This window comes from Fulmarus glacialis, unplaced genomic scaffold (genome assembly GCF_000690835.1).
Source record: "Fulmarus glacialis isolate BGI_N327 unplaced genomic scaffold, ASM69083v1 scaffold5294, whole genome shotgun sequence".
Classification (NCBI taxonomy): Eukaryota; Metazoa; Chordata; class Aves; order Procellariiformes; family Procellariidae; genus Fulmarus; species Fulmarus glacialis.
Window position 1 is genome coordinate 137,771 of NW_009210115.1, and position 24,530 is coordinate 162,300.

General features: G+C 36.9%; 1 protein-coding gene across 1 annotated transcript in view; it reads right to left on the minus strand.

Moving 5' to 3' along the window:
• Positions 1–24,530, minus strand: part of TRDN (triadin) — a 45,616-nt gene that overhangs the window by 9,807 nt on the left and 11,279 nt on the right. The window contains exon 2 of the mRNA XM_009577079.1: positions 21,462–21,599. Within this exon, the coding sequence (XP_009575374.1) occupies positions 21,462–21,599 (138 nt within the window). The remainder of the gene's footprint in view (positions 1–21,461; positions 21,600–24,530) is intronic.

Here is a 24,530-nt window from a genome sequence, read left to right on the forward strand (position 1 = left end):
TTTTGGATGGGGCAATAGCACAGTTTTGCAAACAATAGCTCTGTGATGGTCAATGGCAGTGAAACATGAGCTTCTGCATATCGGACAAAAGCCCTTGTAGTCTCTATGCCAAAAAATATAGCTGAACTATGCAGAACAGACTGGCAATCAGAAAGCTTGCTTTTAGCCACAGGACATCTTACTTGTGTAAGGGAGACTGTTGCGGCTTTTTAAAATTTATTTTAGTTTCTCCATAGCATTTCCCTCTTTCATGCTTTGGAAAAAAACCCAAATGAGCCTTGAACAACACTAACTGAATTGAGTGTCAGCAGACCTTAAAGTGGACAGAAAAATATAATTTAAGGTTCCTTCACATCATCAAAATGGTATAAAGGGCTAAACCGCAAGGAAATATTAATACTTGTGTGGACTCCAAGCTAAAAACATGGAGAAGGGATCAGTTGGCTCCTTCTTGAGAAATAAAAGTAACTTGATGTATCTGGGCAGGGAGCCTGGAATGTGGATAAGCAGAGACCAGGCTGGCATAAGCATAAGCTATTTTTCTCTTCCCCATGATAGGCTGAAGGCGATCTCTGGTTAGTCCAAGAGCCCTATCCTGTGTGTTGATATCCTCATAGCCTCAGAGCTTGCTAAAGCCAGACTGTAATGTTTACCATTACCTCTTATGGACACTGTCAGAGCTATGGCTTTTGGATAGAACCTTATCCAGGGAAGGCAGGTGTTGCCAAAAATTAAAGGGTTCATGTTTCAGGGCTGTGATGACTGGCCATTTTTGACTCTTCAGTCACAGTGCGGCAGGGACACCAACGTCCACTGAAGCTTTTGATCTGACAAACTTAAATATGATTTTTCTTTTGCATATTAACTCTGTTTTTTCCCTCTGAAATTTTTTCATGCTCAGCTTCGTAGGTAGTCCTAAAAGCTCTGTCATAGAACATACTTCACTGTCTACAGATCTTTTCCAGATTTAGTCACATGGATATCTATTTCTTTGTAAAGGGCTTAATACGTGCCCTTTTTCAAGTCCACAGTGCTTAGGTGCAAGCATTAGGTTTTAGAAATAAACCAGGCTGGCCATACTGAAACAAACTAGAGTTAATAAGATTTTCTTTTTTTTTGCATGTAAAAAACAAAGAGAAAGCACATTAAAATGTTTTTAAGGCTGCAAAGTCAAGCACTCTTCAGCTGAAAAATGCTGGAACTAAAACTGCTCATTCAACTTTAGTTCAACCATTTTATTTGCTTTATGACACAGTTTGTAATTAAAAGGTCACCTCTTTTCTTTTTTAATAGGATGCTGGATTCATCCAGAAAAAATAAGAATAACAACTAAAACTAGTTTTATGACAATTGTGTAAGCTAAAATTTTCCCACAGCTTAAAGAAATTTTCTTGGACTTCCTTGCAAATACCAAAAAAGCATAAGCTCAGAAGAAACTGTTATTAGCATTGGAAAAAATATAACACTCCAACTTAATTTTCACTAACCTAGATTTTGGAAATTACTGAAATATTTTTATATGACTTTGAATGAAAATTCAGCCTGAGGCAAAAAGATAACCATGAAAAATTTCATCCTCAACGACTGGAGTGTGGTAAATTTGTAAATAATCTAAAATAGGAGCATATAAAGGAAAATTTTAAGGTAATTTAGCAATGTATTCCAAATGTAATCATATAAGTATATTGCTGTCTACTTCACATAAAATTAAAAACAAGAAGCATAGCATATATGTGAGAGACTTTTCCAAATTTTAATCATCTAATAGTATATTTGATTTGCATCAAATGGAAGACATAGTGAAGGGGGATGTGATTTAGTTTTTCTTCATTAAAGTGTTTGAGACAGAGACATTCCCAAAAAGGCAAGTGCAAAAAGAAGAGATGTAATAAGGAGACACTAATTCCATACCTAGGGGAAGTAAAAATAGTTTCCAGCTGAGTAAATCTTCAGTCTGCTGCTTAGTATAAAGCTAGGTGATGAGTGCAATAAGCATGAAGCAGAGATTGCTTGCTCCAGCTAACTGACTAAGTGCTTGTCTACAGAGCAACACTCAGGAAAGTTAAGATAAATGAACTAATACAATGAAGTTTGAGTGCCTTAGTCAGAGAGCATTAAATCTCTGTGTAGATGCTTTTATTCAAAAGTAAAGTAACTTTAGATGGCTGCAACTTAGTTCTTCTTGGAGGAACACTCAAAAAAAAAGAGGAAAGGGCTTGATCTGGAGAGGGGCACAGGCTTCCAGGTCCAAAACAATAGTCCAAGGAAATCCCAACAATTAATGAACTGTGGAGGCACCTGCACTCATTACAAACCACCTCAATTACCTGTGAAGGGGGAAGAGGCTTGCCACTGAGTTTGCCCGGTTCTTCCCCAACCAGACCTGCACACGATGCTCACTGCAGCACCTAACCCTGTCTGGATTTAGTCCTTCAACACTGAACGTAAATGTCTATATAAGAGCAAGACAATGTCTCATGAGTTACATGCTTGCACAATTTAAAATTAGATTTAATTGCAGCAGTCAGAGAGTGTTACATCCATCTGAACTGAGAATTAGATTTGACAGCTACTGGTAGTAGTCAAACTGCCCAGAGCATTGGCTTCACTCTAGGCTGCTGTAAGCCCATAGATACTTGACAGCTGTACCTGAGCCACTACAGCTACGTTGCTATCTGTACTATGTTAACTAGTTTAAAGTTAACTAGGGTATATCTGTAGCCATACCTCCAGAAATCAGGGTAGACGACCCCTGTGTCAAATGTAAATACACCATTTAACTTGCTAATTTTGTCAACTTATGCGGGTTTCTAGTACACTGTGGATTTGTATGGTCCAACTCTATTTATCTGTCTCAAATACCTTATCTCTCAGCTACAACAAATTTAATTATGGGGACACATTATATTTCTCTTAATAATCTCATAATTCATCCATATGCTAAAACACAGACAGCTTTATTCTGTGATGTTTAATATTTGCATTATCAGTATGGCCCTATTAACAAGTCGATAGGGGTAGGAGGGACAGATATGTGCTGCACATAGTAAATGAAGTAGTTTTGAAGGGCCTGGAATCTATTTGTCATATCAGGCTGAATTCAGAGATACTTTCTGCAAAAAAAATAGAGAGGCTAGTGCTAATTCAGAGGCACACGAGTATCTGTCCTAAAGTCACTGTGATTTAATCTATGGCTGTCAGAGGTAGCATTTTGTCATCACATTGTCTCCTTCCATCCCTCACTCCAACAGCAATGCATTAGTGAATTGTATTTGGGAAAAGGCACACAGTGGATCAACCTTTTCCCATGCCTTCCCAATGCCTGTTGTAATAAGAGATATTTCCCAGAAATGCAGGACAATTCATTTCACTGCTAATATCAGTTTTTCATAAAAATCAGAAATGATCAGTCCATTTGGATTATTATTGGACCCTCCATTAGACAGAAATTATATATTTATATATACCTTTATCTCAATATATTTTATTATTGTTCTTCCATGTTGCCAAAGTATTGCATAGTTACCTCTTACTCATTGATAGTAACAGTCATAACAAGCGTAACACCTACTTCTTAGACTTCAGCAGCAGCTCAGAGTCTTGCAAAGTCTGTGCATGTCACGGAATGACAGACTCACAGGACAGCTGTCCCAGGCTGAGCCCGCTCCGTCCCTCAGCCTCTCCCCTCAGGACAACTGCTCCAGCCCTGACCACTGCAGTGGCCCCACACTGAACTTGCCCCAGTTTATGGATGGCTTTCCTGAACCGGGAGGCCCAGAACTGGACACAGTAACTAGATGTGGTCTCATGAGAGCTGAGTACAGGGGCATAATTAGTCCCTTACCTCCACTGACTGGCCGAGCTCCTGCTCATACAGTCCAGGGTGCTGTTGGCCCTTGTGAAAGTACTAATACACCAAATACCAAGTTGGAAAGACCCTATTTTGTAGGGAATTTGTGCTTATGTGTACAAGTAATCATGAAATAATTTAATTTCAGTGCTCTTAAGCATGAGCAAATGCTTTGTTGAATCATTTCTCAGAGTATTTCTTCTTTTCAGGATTAAATTGACTAAGTACAATAATTGAAATGGAATTTATTAGTAGTAGTTTATAAAAATATTTAATTAAAAGCAAATTTTAGGGCACAAGTTTGCCTGCCTCTTACTACTGTAAAAATCTTTCTTATAATTTCAACCATTTCTATCTGGGACTTCCATCCATTGTATCTGTTCCTGATATTTTGGAACAATCTTTTCAGAATGAAGCTTATGGATGGAACACCCTTGTAAATCTTGGGACTTGGAGGGTTTGACTATTCAAAAATATACTTTACATTATTTTTAAAACTCTAGTGTCCCCATATTTTTAGGCAGGAGACTGAAGTTTGTTTGGGGGGTTTGCTTCTACTATAAACATTCATTTTACCTCTAGATTTTTCCTATTAAAAACAATAAAAGATTGTATTTGCACATGCTTCCTGGAGGTACTTTAGAGGGTGACAGTAAAATTCCCTAAAGATTCATGCCTTTATCATGCTCTAGCTTGAGGCCAGACAGAATGTTTTTTTGTAATTGTTCCTTTTGCATTGAAGATGCATTTTTGAGACTAAATGTGAAAACGAAAAATAGAAAAAAAAAATTTGCTTCAGTAAGTGATTGTATAATTAAAGACGGCATTATCAGGCATATGCATAAAGGAACTTAACTAATGACACCTGAATGCTTTTTTTCTGGCATCTTATAACTTCTTAGTAATCATTTCTGCAGCGTTAATGTTATTCTATGTAAAGCAATGCACTTTTGTACAGATGAAACTGTACACAAGTGGCTGCTCTGGTCAAGACTGCAACTTCATTGTGTTTTTAAAATACTGTGCTTGAAAAGACCTTAACTGGGATCCCTTGCTAATGGATCTGAGTTCATTATCGCCTGGCTAGCTCACTGATACCCTAAAAAATTCATTTGCATACAACATTATTTATTAAGTAGTTGGGAAGCAGTTCTAGGCACTCCAGACGACCCTGATTAACACAGAACTGGAAAGCTAGCACTAGAGGTGTAAAATACTATGAAAAACATATAAAGAATATATACAGAAATGAATATAATTGTGTGAGGGAGGGTGTATGTATGTACACACTATTTTCAATAACCTTCCTTCTTCTTTCCTCCTGCCATTACTAAGCACAGCACTGGCGCATCAGAGATGCTCATCAAATTTTATGTGGCCTAACCTCCTCCTTTAGAGGAGGCTTTCTTAGGCAAAAATCTGCACATATGCCAGGAAAAGTCTTTGTTTACCTGGCCTTTGAAAACCAGTCCAAACCAGTTCCTCTGTGGATTTTTGGAAAGTGCCAGTTAGAGGAGATTAAACACTCTGAAAAAGAGTAGGTTCTTAAAATGGAGGCTTTTCTTATCTCTGATACACACCTGGCTCACTGTTAACTACAACTTCCTAACTTGGATGGCACCCACTGGCCTATAAATTTGCTTTCTTCCTTGCCCAACACACTTCACGCCTTTTGCACCAGAGGAAGTTCATCAGCACTCTACCTTCTTGCGCCTTTGCTACAAAAAAGATTCCCGGATAAGTTTGGGCAGGAGAATCTTATTACGAATGTGCATTCACAATATAGCCACACAAACATAAAATTACGCTATTTGTTAATGCTAAGGTATACATGAATTTTTGACCATTTACGGCCTGTGCCAACTGACCTTTGAATGCCTCTGTAATACAGTAGTGGTAGCATATGTAGTTAACAAATACACTGTATATTACATATATGTATATGTAGATAAACAGACAAAAAAAAGTAGCGTTACCCTTCGGTGGTGTTCGTTTTTCATGTCTCTCTGGTTTCTCTTTATGAATTTCTGAAAATAATGCAATGTAGAGTTATCAATATTAAAATAATTTTCATGCATGAAAATATCAGATGCATTCACATAATAAAAATAACTGAGTTCTTGAACTATTATAGCAGAACCATGACTTTATCATCTGCATATTCATAATTATATACAATAAAATTCAATTTTTATATATATATACAGAAAATATATATGGACAAAACTCGTAACACTGAGTGACTTTCAAACTTATTCTGTTTTAAATTGAGCAATACAGCTACTTTTAAAGTCAAGAAGAGTTTTTTTTTAAATCTGCAACAGCTATACAGTAACACGTGTTGGTCACGAATCAGAAAAAACATGCTTTTAATAAACATTTTTCTGTATGTACCTTGAGTTTTTTATCAGGATTAGTACTTTATGTTTTCCAAACTACCTTTGGAAGGAAAGACGTTCTTTTTACTACATATTCTAAATTTTGTAAAGCTCAAATGCTCAACTGGTGGCTCCAACACATAATAAAAGGTAGACTCTATGCTGTATACAAATTATGTATGCCAAATTACAGAGATAAAAGTTCCCAGGTTAAGGATCGTTGTCTCGGAGAATGACCTGTATACCAATGCACTGAGAACTGCCTTGTTAGAAGAGGAAGTGGTGTAGTATTTACCTGCCCTTGCTATGCCATCTCTTTTGAACAAAATTCCTCACCTGTGACATTGATATTAAATTACTGTTGTATACCTCTGCAACTGATTTTTTCCTACTGTCTTTATTGTGCCAAAACCAGGATAATATAAAAAATGTAAAATGTTGAATTTGAGAAAAAGCAAATGAAAATTAAATCAAGGTTGCATAGCACTGTTTGCATACAGTGGTAGAATTTTAAAGGCTGTTTATTATAGGTGCACAATAAAGTCATTAAGACTATACAGAGTGTCTGGTTTATGGTACTGTGCATATATTTCCTGCAGTAGGAAACTGGTATAAAATACTGGATCAAATTCATCCTTGACAAAAGCACATGCAAATCTCACTAGACTTTGTAGGAGATGCCTCCTTGTATTTTAGGGTAAGATTTGGTCTGCAGGGTCTAAATAACAAGAACACTGACCCCAAAATTAATCCAACAGAGAAAAAGTTATGCATATTACATCTCAACTCTAAGGAGCTACTTTAATGTCTATTGAAGACAACTGAAACCTTCCACTTATACCCTTAGTTATTTGCTCAGGTTGTAACAGGATGCACATTGCCAAAGAGATACAGTAGAAAATGGTATTTTCCCTTCCCAAGACTCTGATTTTTGCATAGGTCATTGAAAATAAATACAGAATTATTGTATTGGTTAGTATTTGCATCTGAAATAATGATTGTGTCTGGTTTTCAAGAAACATAACTATTCTATGGCATCAGCCTATGTTGTCTTCAGATAGAGTGAATGTTATTTCACAGAGATAAAGGGTAACAAAGGCCAAAATACATATCACTGCTAGCCACTTATGTATGGCAGCATAACTAAGCTAATTATACAATGCCATTAAGCTAAAAGGACTTTTTATTCAGTTTTCATCTTGTTCTTTGCAGTCTGGGTGTGTAGTTAATTTGTTGTTCTATAAGCCTCACAGGTTCTGATTAGGAAGAAGTCATGCCATATTGATTTACGGTATTTCAGCTGAGCTTCGATTATTTTTCTTTCTGCAACCATGTGAGGATTTTTTTGCTATCAACTGAGAGAATCCAGTTGCTGGATTTTCAAACTTTTCCCACCTCTTCTGCTTGAAAGGATGCATAAACTAGATTAGGTAGCATAATTGGTAGGAATGGTGCAACACAAGAACAGCCGGAGGATTCCTGCCTAATTCTGAGCACATCTGAGCGGTTCTCCATGCTGCTGCTCCAGACTGCCTCCAAACCCTGACTTAGTGCATTTAAAGAAATCTGAGTCACTTCCTCTGCATTGCAATATACAGCGGAGACATATCTCACCCAGCTCAAGAGGTCATCCTACACACAGATACGAATATGGCCCACTAAGTGATAAATCACATTCTTCAGGCAGAGTCACCTAAAGAGACACATATTTCTTACTTGCCTTAAGATGCCTCAGCTCCGGTGGGTTCCCAACACCTATTATGTGTCTCACTACAGAAAATAGGCCTCTTTTTCTTGAAAAAATAAGTATAAATCTTTTTAAACGGCTTTTTAAAATTGATGCGGTTTTAGGGAATTTCTTATTGCTAGTTTGACTGCAAAATATATATGGAGCGATGACTGTTGAGCTGGCCATCTAAATCAGCCTCATACTGTATCAGTGGTGAAGCTTACTTGACACAACTACTTCAGTAAGGTACACAAAAAGATACTTTCTAAACAGCAGCACTGAGAATCTCATCTAACTTGCTGCTACAATTAGGATACCACACATCACAAAACCCCCTACACAAATTCCTTGAAGTGAAATGCATCTTCATAACACATAAGTGTGTATATATATATTTTTATATATTGCAAAATGGGCCATCACTAAGATCTCTTCACAAGTTCCCCATTATAGTTTGAACCATCATAAAAGATTGCAGCCTGGAACACATCAATTCTGATACATTACAACCTAATTTTTCCCAGCACAGATAAATCTGGTCTGCAATATATGCTGGTCTTGATCAATTTACAAGGCAGAAAATAGTGACTCTTTGCTAACTCCAAAGTATTTAAAATAAGGAAACACATTAGATTATTAGAGATTTTTTTCTGTTCTGAGAGTTTTGTTACTCTCTGCTTCATCTTTTATGACAAATAGCTTTAATTTTCTAGTAATCACATCATATCTTATTGCTGAATTGACAAAGCGGCTATAATATCATAGAATACTTACATGGCCAGTTTAAAGCATGTAATTTATCTCTATCAACGTGACACATTGTTAATAAATCCTAAATATTATGAATTCATGTTTAGAAAAATGACAGAATCAAGCAGCAGCAAGGATAATCTTTGTCACCACGGCAACCATCCTGATTCTTTATGAGATGACAGCACGGTTTATTAAATTATTGTAAGGGAGTATGTATTTTAAAAGCTGTATTTCATTGTTTGTTTTCTTCAGTTATCAAGCAGACATGAAAAATTATCTTTCCCCTTGTGTTTCTTGGGTTTTGAATGGATAAATACTTTATTTCCTTAAATATGGATACCTCTTACCACAGACTTCTCTAGACCTCAGGTCTTGTGCAGATATACAGAACATGCAGGATGATTATGTTAAACAACTCCAAGAAAGGAAGCTAGTCGTCTCCTCACTGACCATTTCAAGATGCTGAAAGGAGATATATTAGACTATATTGTTAGCAGGCCGATATGTCTATGTACTGTTGACCCAAAGCAGGCCCTCACAATTATCTGAGGATCAATATTGCAAGCAGCTCTACTGAAAATCCCTGCTGAAAGCTTCCCTCACCTCTCGCCCAGCTAATTTTCATTAACGGCGGTTCACAGTGTCTAATGACAGCCCGGTACTGGCTGCGCACTACGAAGCCCCAGCTCCAGGAAGATCAGGGTGGGAGAGAGAGAAAAAAATTACAGTCCCCTGAATCTGTGTGAGCTAGCGGTGCAGCACTGTGCAGATTTACATCAGCGTGAACGAAGAGCGCAGCCCCTCATGGTAGGGCACGAGGAGATTCTCCTGGTTCCTGAAACAAAGTTCCCTTCTTCGTCTGCTCTCGTGTTTCTGGTTTTGATTTTTTGTTATCTCCTTTTTTAACATAGTAAAATATATAGCCTTATTCTTAGCTATTTTATTTGTATTGTATTATGATAGCACCTATGGGACTTAGCCCACACGAATTGCTATAGATACCACATGGAGTTATAACACGAAATAATATCTCATCTCTGTAACACAAGAGTTCAAACTTTAAGAGGGTTATATTTTTCTCTTGGTGGGAAAGCACAGCCCTGCATCTTGCTTCATTAGAGGATGAAGTGGTGAGTAGCAATCCGGCATTGCTAAAACAGGTCCTAGACCTCACCCTCTGCTGAGTTTTTGTCTTACGGATAAAATACGCCTTAAAAAAACCAACCAACCCAATAAAAAATGTCAATGATATGAGAGGCAAAGTAAGAAAAAAAGGGATTATCATCTCCATCTGAAACACAAGAATGCTTTACTCAAGGTAACCCAGAAAGTCAGCAAAAGAACTGGGAATTTAACTCTGATCCCTGACATTCAATATTATCCCCTCATGCTTAAAGCCATTCTATTTCTACTTAAATACTGTAGTGAGGATGGAACATAAGTTTAATATATCTACTGTTTTAAAAGTATAATCAAACAGGTGGAATTTCACCTGAAATGGTAACACTTTGTTCTTTCTAAGCAGATTTTACCAGTTGGTCGTCTTTTTCATAATCTCTTACAGGTAACACAGCGATACACACCTTCAGTGCTTTGACATTCTTTCTCTTGTAAATATCTAAGTGTGAAAAGGAAAATGAGTCCTATTCAGAGTCCTGGTGAACCAGAGGTTAATAATTTGCTTTTGAGCAGTCAAAACCCTTACAGCTATTGCCAGCAATTTAATGGGGCTATATCCTTGCTAGTTTATCAAGACTAATTGGTAGCAGGCAGCTGATTATCCTGAAGAGTTGGTGGAAATACTGAGGGCAAGGCAAGAGTGAGTGGTGTTAAGAACTTTAGAAGATGAGAGGGATGTCATTTTTAATGTGTTTCTAGATGCTGCCTGTATGAAGGATTGTAGTCAACTCTCTTGCTGCTGGTATCCTCAGGAGAAATTTGCAATTGTGCAGCTGATGTCTATTTTTAATCTCGATAGTACCAGCTGGTGAGGGTGACAGTTATCCTTGTGGGGCTAGGAGGAGAATAAAGGAATTTGTGCATTAGAGCAACTTCCAGCTAACTACTAATACATCATGTAGCGGTACTCTAGAGGAAAAAAAACAAATTTCACAACAGGAAAATACCACGGGGGAAAAAAAAAAAAAGAACAGGAAATTTTTAATTGGGGAATTAGATTGGCGTATTATGCCTATATCCAGGAACCACAGACAGTGTAACAGACGGCTTTAAGTAGCAACATTCAGTATTAGAAAGTCTGAGTGACACAGATGACTAATTTAGGTGACTTCCCTTTTAGCTTGCTAGTAGCACAGTCTTATCCCCAGTTATTTCTTAGATTTTGTCCTGTTCTGAGGATTCACAGCAACTTCAGGGTGGGGTACAGAACAACTTTTCCTGAAGTCATGTGTCTAAGATCTTTCTTGAAAATGTGACAGGAGATGAATTGCCTCTTACCAGTGAAAACGCTGAATGGTTTGTGTGCTCATCCACTGTGTGAGATGCCAGGCCACAGTGCCTCTTAAGTATGGTTTCAAAATTGTTTATCCATCTCTTTGGAAATCACAACTACAATTTAGAGCGAGAATGAAGGCTTCTTTTTGCTTTTCTTTTTTCTTTCATATTTTGCGGAATTATACATCTTTCATTTGCTGTTTAAGACTACTGACAGAGGTCACAGAAAACCATTTCTCATTCTTCCTGATGAAAACCCTGCTCTGGTGTATATTTACCCAAAACAACATGTTGTCCTAAACTGTAAATGTTGCTGTGAAGTGATGTTGATTGGTCCTAAAGCTATTCAGCAAAGCTCAGCTACTTCACCTTAGTTGCTTTTATTCCTTCCACTTGATACTTTGGCATCACCAAACAGCTATTACAGATACAGTGACCCTCAAATATTTCTGAACAATTTGCCTATCTTGAGTAGCATACAGCAAACAAGTAGGCTTTATGTTCCCCCAAGAATACAGGGATTTAACATGGCCTTCCAGATATATGTTAAGCCTCCTTTGTAATGCCAGAACAGGACAAAAATAAATAGATTAGATTCCAGTTCAACAGATATTCAATTGTTTCCACACTATTGTAGTTACATTGGTCTATAATAGAAATTCACTGTAGATGACCTGCTGACATCTTCATCATCATGTTGAGGAGTGCTTTGATTCCAGGGTGATGTTTTATCTTATTTTTATTTTTACAAGACTATACAGCGAAGGAGATGCATTGTGAGGAAAGCATTTTCAGAACAATGTGCATGTTATTTTCAGAACAGCAAAACATCTCAGCCCATATAAAGATTTTATTATAAGCCACCCTTTCATAATCTCCAACTTTCTAAACTGAGCTTATTCCACTCCTCCTTTTCTCATTATGTTAAAGACAATTAAATATGTACATATTTTTCCATATTGCTACGTTTGAAATAGAGTTCCTTTTGCTATAGAATAAAATAGCTTCAGCAGTTAATGGTGAGTGGAAGTGTATCATTATATTACTATGTACTTATTAAAACAGTTTTATCACAAAATCACTGATTGGTGTCGTTGACCTTTCCCCTTTGTTTTTATATGTTTAGGCATTTTCATGTATCTACCAGGGCTGCTTAAAAACTTCATCCTGCAAACTCTTTCGATAAAAAATTGTCTTTTAGAAAAATAGGGAAATATTTATTTTTCCTGAAAAGCTGAGATGAGAGAGAAAGTTTGATGGAAGTCCCCAAGGCTGGAGTATTAGCTGTAAACATGGGAGCTGTTATATAGTTCTCTTAAGATTTGTTTCTTTGAGATAAATCCAAAAGTTGTACTACATCCTCCACCAAAAAAAAAAAAGGAAAAGATTGTGGCTAATTCCAGCTTGAAATCCTCAGTTTACCGAGGCAAATGGAACTTGACACAACGCACAACCATTTATTTTCTTTTCTTTCTAAAGCCTAACTGATTTTATGTTTTGGGTTTTCTTTTCCCTCTGATAAAGTTTCCATTTGTAGCAGAAAAGCAGTATCTTAACAGAAAGGTTTTTAAGGGGAGGAGGGTACTTGCAATTATCTTTGACTAATTATCCTGTAAGCAGTGCTGGCATCCTTCAGGAAGACCATGCGCAGACTGTTTTATATGGAGGAATTTTAGTGACTGGGCTTTTGAAAGAATTAAAAGTGGGAGATATTAAAAGAGCTTCAGCCCTAAAATATTTTTTACATAAAAGTAATTTTTATTCAAAGTATATAAATATATTAAGACTGTTTCTTTCATTCTTGGTTCTGAAATGTAAAAGGAATGTTAATTAGACTGATTAAAAAACAACAACAAAAAATAACCACAAAAGAAACCCCAACCCAAATGAATCAGAAATAGAGCCATGTGATCAAAACCAGGTTTTCCTTTTCTTTCTGTGGAAAGTAAAATTGTCTTGACATGTTTCTCTTTATGGATTCCAGCCTAGAAAGATGTTATTGAACCAGTTTTAAATTATGTTTTTCATAATCAATTTTATCAGAGTCTGCATTTAATTTAATGAAATTTTATGCAGACAAAATGCAGACAAAAATTGTAGACCTCTAAGTAGAGCAAAATGATATATACGGTAATACATAAAATCTCTAATCTTGATTAGCATCAAAGAAATCCTTTCTCATATAAATCTATTCAGTAGGGGTTTTTTTGTGAAAGGAGGAAAAAATAGGAAAAGGAAATCACAAGACTAACCACAGTTCCTCTGCTCAGCTTTAAAAATCATCAACTCTGCACATCCTACCTTAATGTTTTAGTCTGCAAATATATATTCCTATAAATTCAATCACTTCTAGATCCAACTGATTTTTTTTTTAGGGGCCTGGCATGCAGAAGAAAGATACTGTTTCAGTGGGTCGTGAGAATGGGGCTGCACTTGCTATGCCCTCTCCTTGGCACAGTTCTCTCAGAAACATGCAGGGTCCCCAATTTTGGTGCTGTGGGTTTAACTGAGTTTTGGGTAACCCTCTCACTCACCGGGTCAGGCATTGACTCTGCCTCAGGCACAGCAGGCTCCCAGCCAGGGGGGCATCTGCCTAACACTCCCCTCTTCTCTGAGAGTGAGAACCTCCCCACTGCTCTACCGCTGAAGATTTCCACCAAGAGAACATGGATAGCTTCGCTTAAGGTTTTCCCCGATTTAAAAGGACAGCTTAAACAGCTGCAAACCTCTGTGCTACTACGCCTCTGCCCAGGATTCCTACTAGCCTTGTGGCTCAAAGTTCCCTCTGGATCTTTTAAAAGACAGCTGGCAAGTGCGGATTAAAATGTTTCAACTCAGGTGGAAACCCAGTCACTATTCTTCAATAGGCAAAAGATCTATAATTGAACATCCCTATTCCCTAGTGGTATATAGATTTGTTTCATCTGGATAATATGGAAAATATTTTCTTTACATTATAAAATGCTATTTTATAGTGGATATGCTATTACTGTATTGATCAGAGTATGTAAAACAAGATGAGATTGTTAAAAGAACATTAATAACAGAAATGGATGCCACATAAATGCAAAATGTAAAAAATACATATCTGGAAAAGTTTAACATCTGGGAATTGAATCAATCAATGATTTTCATCTTTTAACACAAGGTGTATTTTGCACAAAGATAAGCAAAATGCTTTGCAGTAAAGTGTAGCCTAGGGAGACAGTGAAAGCCTTTTAGAGAAATCTATACTAGCAACTCATACATAGAAAAGTGAACACTACCTTATGGCAACATAAAAGAAACTGAATTCAGAAGGCATTACCAGTACAAATAGATATATACCATGTATTTTTTGGTTGGAAACTGTTTTCTGAACATGAATATTACCTGCAGAAAACCAACTTGTTTTCTTTATTTTTCCAGATTTGTTACTGTATAACAAAAAGACTTCTAAATGATAAAAGACAATGTTCTAATTTCAGTATTCTGCCCAGAAATAAAGTTAGTTGCCATGTTAGCTAACAATGTGAATTTTTCCAGATACTCTTCTGACATAAAATATAGTAATAACAAATTATTATTTATATATAACTTCTAGTTATTTTAAACTTTAGAAAACCCTTTTAGTAAAGAATTTTAAATGCAAGAATCTTAATAGGCACCTGTTGGTGCAACAGTATTCTCATTTGAACTGAAGACAGAAGGATAAGGTGCTTTGCTGAAAAGTTTATTTGTAATTAACAAAGTTTCTTGCAACCTGTAACAAAAACTTCTGTTGTCTGTGGCTTCTTGTTTTAATCTATGATTTGTTAACTGTGTTTTTCTAAAAATAGAGTTTTACAGCCAAGTAAGGAGAATAGGTTCATTTCATATAATTATTTTATACATCTTTCTAACTCATGCATAGGCTAACTCACAGAAATTTAGAGATCCATCTGTACTTCAAGAAATCAAGTTTCTTTTGATTGTTTGTGTAGAATAATCTTATGCCAATAAAAACCTATTTAGTAATACAGAGATGGTAATAACAGTGCCATGACAGTGCTTTATTTCTTACTCTGCTTTCTAAGTTCATTGTACTTATTGAAATGAAAATTACTTAAAAAGTGACGTGTGAGAGAGAGAGAGCGCGCGCAAGAGAAAGAGATAGAGAAAAAAAGAGAGGATTTAATCTAAGCCCAAATAGAAAATCAAGGAATGATATCTTACAAAAACAATTTAGTAAGCTTCAAAGTATAAAGTAAAAAAATAAATAATTCCAAACCTTAGAATCTTTTCCAAAGGTTTCCAACAACTTACTCCTAAGACCACATACCAGATTCATGTTTCCCAGCCAGAATGCATCAGCTGTTTTGAAGCAGAAGAAGATGCTACTTTAACATATAAAACCCACTGCTACATGTGCACAACTTGTCAGGCGTACCCTGGCTAACTAAATGAAGAATCCGTGTTCAGATTTTAAATTTTCAGTTACCCATATGTAAACAGGAGTGAAGTTCCAGAACAGTTTAATAATGACATTTTTAGCCATGGATGACAATGCTGAAGTGTCTGTACTTGCCTATATTTTACAGATCATTATTTCCAATTCCGTGCACCAGGTTTCTCAGCTTTTCTCCAAACTCACGACTGATGCCAGTAAAGTCCACCAAAAAATAATAAAAATTTATCTCTTTTTCTATAACAATAATTTCTAGTTAAAAGGACCAAAATATGACAAAACACACAGCTGTCAAATAATTTGATTTGTCTCTAAAGGTTAAACTAACCCTGAAAAAATGAACAAGATCATCAGCCATAACCATTGTTCTAGAGAGAAATGAAGCCAAAAACATATTAAGCCTGCAAGAAACTATTACTAGGCTTCTCAATATCTTTTGTGAAAATGCTCTGCAGTTTTAGCATGTTGAGAATATGCATTGTTAAAGACTGCAAAGTCCTCTACAGAATAATCTTTCACTACCTCCACTGAAGAACACTTTTTTTTTTTTTTCTGGACAATATCAAATGTTCACTCTTTTCCAATTATTAAAGATAAATATTAATGATAAGACTTGGACTGGCAAAAATAATTGCAATAAAAAAGGCACTGATAGACATTTTCATCCTTTCTAAAGGATTCTGAAACGGATGTTAGTCCTCTTGCATGTGCGAGCCCGTTGTGATTATTGCACTTTTATTCTTATCTTTGCTTTCAATTTACATCTCTAGGAAGGTGATCTGTGCTTTCTTTGGGCTTGTAATTATCATTACATTTTTCTCCGCTTCCTTCATTATTACACAGTGTCCTTACCACTCCCCTTGAATTTTTTTCAATATGCAATTGTATGGTGGTAACAGCAATCTTCTTATTTTTTCAGTTACTGTATTCCACTATATAATAAATTTTGTGCTAACATTTTATCATTCATAAAATCTGCTAGTCAACAAAGCAAAAGATTGAAGGCTTGTCCAACCCATAGGTATAGAGATTTTTCAAAAACTCTCAGCCTATTCAGGAATACCACAATAACTTTGGGTTAGATCCAACAAAAATACTTAAAAATCAGGCATAGCAATATAATACACATTTCCAGAGTGAAATTTGAGAGAGGCTTCCTGTAAATATGTGCAAAAAGTCAAACTGTTCATCTTCTGGAGACAGCAGTAGTGTACTGCACAATCTCACTGGGTCATTTTTTTGTTTAGGATGTTCAAATGGCACAAGCATAAAAGCCACCTGAAGAAAGATCATTCACAAAGCTATAGATAACAATGCTGTGCAGAGTGGAAGCGACTTTGATACGGAAATGGTCCTTTATATGAAAACAGAGAATAGTCCCTAAACTAAAAATTTGGTTCTGATTTTGTGGATCTAACTACTAACATTTTGATACCCAAAAAGTCTCCAAATTAATTTGTATAGCTGGTCCTCCTTTGGGTCCAGCCCTAACAGCAATCAGATGGGAAAAATCACAGATGCAATGTCTTGTTTCGTTTTAGAAAGCTTTTCTTCTGGAACTCTTATTTCTGGACCACAGACATTACAGCACACATTAGTTAGGAAGAGCTGATGTGCACCTTGTGCTCAGAGGAATAGATTGTGATGCCTGTGAGAGTGCTACCTGCACTCTATAATTACCAGCATGAGCTGGTCCGAGCCCTCACCTCATCTCCCAGGGCTTTGCCTTCTGCGCTCATGAGCTTTAGCCCTGGGAGCGAATTTCACTGTGCCTAGGCGGAAAAGCTGTTGACTGTAGACTTTATCACAGAACTCTCAGAAAACTTCTGTACAGGCTTAGACTCAGGCAATTCTGTTCCTTGATGTTTACACAATTTTAAGAGAAGTCTGCAAAGAGAGACAGTAGCAGCTCTGAGGAGCTCACAGCTGCCTGTCACTGAGCAGACATGCACAGTACTCTGCACTGGCCTTTCTGAGGGACTGGTGGCTTCAGACTACATATGTTGCATTTCTGTAGCCCAGAAAACGAGTGACAAAATCAAGTATAATCAAGGCCATATCCTAGCTGCCAGGACGAAATGCAGACCTCCAGTCATCTAGAGATGATAACATGTTATTTGAAGATGTTGCTATGTGAAAGCTTATGGCTATACCCAGAAAGGGTCTTAGATCACTTTCTTCGTCAGTCCTAGTCAAGAAACAGCTTGTTGCAGGGAGACAAGGATGGGACTCCTTATCCTCTGAAAGATGGAGGCAAAGATCTTGAGCACACATCCAGGAAGTGGAAAACCCCATTCAAAATCTGTTTTATAGCTCAGGCAGATGAAGCACGTTTGAATTTGGGCCCTTTCACACCTCTGTGTATGAGCTATCCTGTAAGATACCAGCTCCAGAGGAATCACCAGCTCCTTGTCCATTTTCTTCACCCCAAAGAGAGAAGACTTTCTCAGGCATTTATCTCCAGAGCAGGGTTGTGAGCTTTGAATACCAAGAAAAATATTTCAATCTGGCAGTTAGATACTCAGCTCCTTGGATGGAGGACTTTTAGGTCCGATCAATCATCTCATCCCTTCCAACTGACTAATTTAAGCAGCTCCCAGTTTATTTTCAAGGCTTCTCTGAATTCTATTTCTACAATCTGGTGTCCGAACGCAAAGTGTAAGGCATGAGTATGTCACTGATTTCCAAAGAAGCAGGCATTGCAATGCTGAGCATGGTGTTGTCCATAACATTTTTATGGATTAAGCCTTCCCAGCAGCGAAGTACCGCCACAGTACTCCCATCCTGGTCAGCTACGCTGGCCCATGGTGAGCAGACACTTTCCAGCCACGTACCTGGCATCTCTGCCAGCAACGTGCTACAGCTTCAGACTCTTTGCACCCACTGTAAAACTAACAAAGCATTTCTCTCTCTGGGAGAAGAGACAGGGCAATGCTGAGCCCTTTTGAGATTCTTACCAATGGAGTAAAGAAATGGAATGTTTTCCTACACTGTCTATAAGTTTTCTTCAGTCCCAACACGAAGGATCATCCATAGAAAGATGAATGGTCCTGGTCTTCAAGCCTATTCATTCCTTGGATGTCCTATTGAGACTGACAAAATGTGTCATTAAATAGAAACCTGATCCAGTTTCAATTAACTTCAGAGAAAACTGGATTGTAATCTCAGCACAACTGGGGTGACAGATTCTTCAATATGGGCATTTACCTATTGAGAATTTGATGGATACCAAATTCAGATCACATAGAGCTGGTTACACATCTTGTTATTATCAAGCTGTGCTCAATTTGGAGAAAAAAACACACCCTAGTTTTGAAAAGTTTTACATCCTGTCACCAATATCTCAAGCCTTCTAATACATTTTCATTTTGATTTAATAGAAGTTGAACTTAAGTTTTATGTTTCAGCATAACAATTTTCATGTCTGAAAAGATTTATGTTATAAATCCTACTTGCTTCACTTGTCTCTTCTAAAAATTCAATGATAACCAGGTAATTTTCTTCAGAAGATTCAGAAGTAGTCCTTATTTTAGGGTTCTGCGTTGGCACAAGGTAAAATGCTTTTACAACAACTCACTGTTATTTCTCACTAAATATTCTTTCTATATTATTATTTCCAAATATTTTTTTCTATCCAGACATACACATAACTCATATTGGCATTAATAGGAGTCCCACATACAGGGCAAGGGTACAGGTAATATTATTTCTGTAATTCTATTGGCTTTTTATGAACATTTTTCAGATTTTCTGGATAATAATGAAAAAATGAAGAATTCTTACAGAGCAACAACCAGTACAGCAAGTGTTATTACTCGAGTTTCTTACATAATGATTTTGTTAAAGAACAACTTACATCGTTACTAGAGTGACATGTAACTAATGACAGAATCTATATCACAAATATACTAGTTAATTCTTAGAATGGTTGCAAAACATTTGCTCTCTATAGTAAGACAACTAACCAACCTCTTTTCAGGGAAGGTTCCACTTCACCTAAACCAAGAGAAAAGAACAAAAGTCAGAGAAGAGATATCATAATATTAATTTTTTTTTTTTCTCATGTTGGCTCATTTTAATTTTTAAAAAAATTCTATTCTTTACATGCTAAATGGCAAGCACTCTATTCTGAGATTTTGGATTTTTCATAACACATCTCTCTTACCGCAGAGGTTTTCCTGGGTTTGAGGTAGATAAATTCAATGTGCAGTAGTAACCAAGGAAACGTTCAAATCTGCGTTTGTGCTTCTGAATGTTAACTTGTGACTACAATTTACAATTTGCTTGATTTTATGCATGTTTCCATGTTTTAAGGAAAGGCCCAGTGGTTCCGTTTTAGGTCCAAATAATAAAATGCATTTGCAGGTTAGCAAGGTTGTAAATCTAGCAACACTTCCAGTGAAATCCAAGGTAAAAAATACTCAATTTCAGTGGAACTATGAGCATTTGATTGCTGCAGTGTGTCACTCCACCTCCATGTGGGACATGGAATTTAAAGGATTGAGCCTGGATGACTGTGGTAAGTGTGTGACCTCAGCTGTACTGACTGCAGCGCACAATAGGCAGCGAGTTCACATGCACTTAGTTTTTGTGATATAATGCAGTATGTTGCCTACTGCCTTTTCACACTCCTGGTAGGTATTGATGGGCCAAAGACTGGGACTGAGGTTTCCAAACACTTCTTAGTGAGCATTCAGATCTTGAATTTTTTATGTCAGGTATTTTATGACCTTTCCTACTTGCATTGACACTTAACCACTCAAGCATTTGAAAGCTTGCAGATGCTTTGGGAGCTACGAACTGGTAAAAATGAACACTTCTGAAATTTTAGCAAGCTCTCCATATTTCACCTTTTCTGTTTCTCAAACATATGAGAGATTGGCTCTCTGCTAGTTGTAAATCATGTCTCAGAATAGGATGCCCAGTTCACAGACTCACATGTAGCAGCCTATCTATTAGTATTCATATATGGTGCTAATATAAAAAGCTCATGTGCACATTTGGAAGGTAGAAATTCGATAATGTCTCAAGTTTCTGAACAAATGGGTAGAAGTCAGTTTCAGTACATCTTGCTTTTTAATTATATTCTTGTACAGCCAGATAGAATATAAAATAAACTACCGTGAAATGAAGACGTCACTCCTACACTCATCGCTTGTCAAAATGACCAATATGATGTGACATGATGATCCACTACTGCTCTGCTCATACCAGGGAACTACTTTTTTTATGACAGGAGGATAATTATTTCCAAAGTTGAAATGTTAGCAATTTACTTTCATTTATCAGATGATGTCAGATGAAGAATGTTATTATAATGGCAGAACCATAATTTCTAGTAAACTGAATTATTTGCAATATGCCACCCAAAATACCCTTAGTTCAGCCAAAATGCTATTTTTTCTTTTCTTTTTTTTTTTTGTTTTTGTTTTAATATATAGTCCTGTCACAAATATATCAAATAAAAAAGTTCTAAGTTTCTTGGTCTAGCTTGTATATTTACAGGGGTTCTTTAGATTCTTGCTCATTAAAAGAAAATAGCTATTGCCATTCACTGAAGGAATATCCTGATGTATATTTTGGTTGTGGCTTTGAAGTCTTGTATAAATTAGTGCTCTCTACTTCAAAATGTACTAATGGTAATATTTAATTCTGACAGCTTTTCTGTAATGGTACATTAAACACGAGATGAAAGCTAACAAAGAGACCAATTTACTGATTGGAATAGCCAGTAGATGCTTTATTAGCAACAACGTTCACTTTTCATTTTGTTTGACCTTCTTGTCTATGAGGTTAAAAGCTGAGTAAGCCAATATAATGCATGTAAAACAGCAGTTAGAGCAGTTACAGAAGTCTTTACATTACAAATACCTTCATCACTGTCATCATCATCACTCCATACGATGTCAGACAGTAAAGAAATAAAGCCATAAAGCCAATCAGTGGATTCTTCCAATGTCTCATGAATGATTCTCAGTGGTTCTGTGCTGAGCTTGTTAACAGATCTTCCTGAGTGCAGGGTTAAAAAACAAAAGCATTTTGAAAAAAAAAATACTCCTTCAGTGATTAAAGTTAATCTTCATTTTATACAGGACTAATTATACTACCCCTTTAACAGAAACAAAGATTGTGAATGTTAATTTTTATTATTCAAGGGTTTGAAGACAGCTCTCCTTCCTGTGCAAGACTGATATAAACTGTATCTTACTATACTTGCTGTTTGCAGACTGATTCAGGACCCAGTGGATAATTTGGTCTGATACTGCACTCCAAGTTCTGGCTCTTCTTTTAGGCTTCGTTGGGCGAAAGATAAAGATAGATTTGATTCTACCTAATATTCATCCTTTTAGTCTCTTCCTTTCAGCCCACTTTTTTTCCCTGGCCCAGGTCCTCTGCCTCTCGATGCCTGTTTAGGATTCACTGCCGTCTGTGTCCCACTCCTCATGTCACATCTCCCCTTGAGCCCCCTCTTTACACAAGTCCTGGCTGAGGAAATTGCTGAGCCCTGGCTTAACCACACAGACAGGTCACATCATTGCCATGGAGTACGTGTAAAGGATGGAAAGAAGCAAGCTATGTATACTTGGCCAAAATAAACCTGAGTCCATCCAGAATGAAGGGGAATGCAAAGTCCAAATTGTGACACAGAGACAGCTACTTTCAACCACGTATTCCTGTGTGTCTGGTTCTTCTCTTACAACTTTTCTAGAGTTTCTTCCACATACACTTGTGCACATCTGCATACTTAACTAGTTCTTGTCTTACTGCTCCTTGTAGGCAAGTAAGCTGGCAAGCAAGGAAGCTGTGCAGTTCAATGTGCTCCACCTTCTTGGGACCTCTAATGGAAGTGAGGTCCCTGCTCCCCACTGCATCCACACCCAGGGAGAGCAACCATCAGTGGGTAATACAAGTATTCTCTTAAAGGCTTTTCCAATTGTGATTTCACCAGGTTTCTCCCCATCTGGTTTATGCTGACACAGTATTTCAGAGGAACTTTCCGGCCTCTGACAGAGTATTTCTTCTGACCTTTCTGTCCAGCAAATTTTATTTTCTTGAAATGTGCACCAAACACTGCTTAGGAAGAGGGACACTCTCATTCAGTCCATGTTACTGTCCACTGTACTTGAAACGGCAGACTGAATGATTGCCCTATCTGTGTGAAGGTTTCCTACAAATGTAGACAATTGAAAGTAGATCACAAATGTGATTTGAGTTGTTGGCCTAGTCTTGGTCCTAGGAGTTTCAATAGAAATATATACACTGAATTTAACAGTATCAAGACGGGAACCATATCTCTGTTTACCACTATCTTTCTGTATGCAAATATTTTAGTAGGAAGTTAAATACAAGTCTCTTCAGAACTACTTCTGGTTGCAGTGTTCTGACTCACAAGCCAAATCTTAGCAGTAATTAGAAGTAGTCTCACATGGACTTGCAGGTTACAAAAACAGGCAAAGTGCAGGCTTGAAGCAACTTCTTTGATGGCAGCAGTATGAACAGTTATTTTCTAAAAGTGCTGTAATAAAATATACAAGTAACTTTATTTGAAATATAAATGTATCACTAAATAATTCCTTTTATTTCTAATTAATTAATCTGAAACAGAAAAAAAAAGGCTGATTTTCTATTATTTTGCATCTGCTTATCAATAATGTAGACCAAAGATATATTTTGGTTAATGTTTTTTTGAAGGTTGTATTATATAGATATATGCTACTGAACAGTCAGGCACATCAAATAAATTAATTGTGTGCCATGAAGAAATGACAAAATTGCAAAGAATATATGCATGATCTCTTAATTTAGTGTACTATTATGTGCACTATTGTATTCAGAAAGATTGAGTAGTATAACAGGGAATATTTACTTTGCTTATCATAAGGCATTTATTTATTTGCATTGGCCTCATGCATTGAGATGCAGAGATTTTATTTTTTCAACTGCTTTGCCACAAATGCTCTTCTCAAGTGTTTACCAGGAGAATGAATACCTACATTTAGGCTATTAAAAAGTAAATCTGCAACCCGACCCCTGATGTGATTTGCATTTTATTCTAATCTAGAGGTGCTAAGGAGTCCAAGTGGACTAATAGAATGGACGTGGCCAGAGGGGTCTTAACATAACTGAGGTTTTGATTCACAAGCAGGGATGGTTTAACTTTAGACAGCTGCCTTGATTTCCACTCTGGCTATCCACCTACCCTTTACCCACTGGCTGCTTAGGGATGGCTCAGTTGCTTTTACAGCCAGAGGCTTTTACAGCTGCAGGGACTACAGCTGTAAACTAAAAAAGAATTGGTGTCAATTTATTTTAATATACTGTTCTATCAACTAGCAGTTCAAGAACTGTTTCACAGGTAGCAGAGCTGTCCCCCTGGGCAGGCAAGGGAAATGGTCAGAGAACAAGATCAAGAGCAGAGGAAATTACTCCAACCACCCCAAAGCAAGCCATCTTTGCTGATGAATCAGAGCCCTCAACGTCATATCCTGGTCTTTAATTCTTAACATCTTCATAGCAAACTATGAAAAGGGATTAGAAATTGTAAGTGTCCAGAGGTGAAATTCTCCAGTCACACCTACACTAACAGGCCCAAGTTGCAAATCCTGTTTAACATAAAAGGTATAGAAAAATCAGTTTGAGGCTGTGTAGAGGACACTTTAGTGGTATTTACAAAATTAAATTTTGCATGCAAACAGATACTGTGAGATCCACTTGTGGTCTGATGCAAGTGACACAGGCCTGGAAAGTTGTCTCCTTGTGCATAGATCTTTTGTTTAACTTTTCTTGTATTTCCTATGTTTTTAAAAAGTAGTGCTAACAGTAACGATGTCCTAAAATGCTTAAGAACACCACATGAGGTAAGGCTGAAGTGAAAATTGCTACTGATCAAATCAATGCTTTTAGCTCTCCCCACAATTTTGACAACAGCAGGTTCTTTCC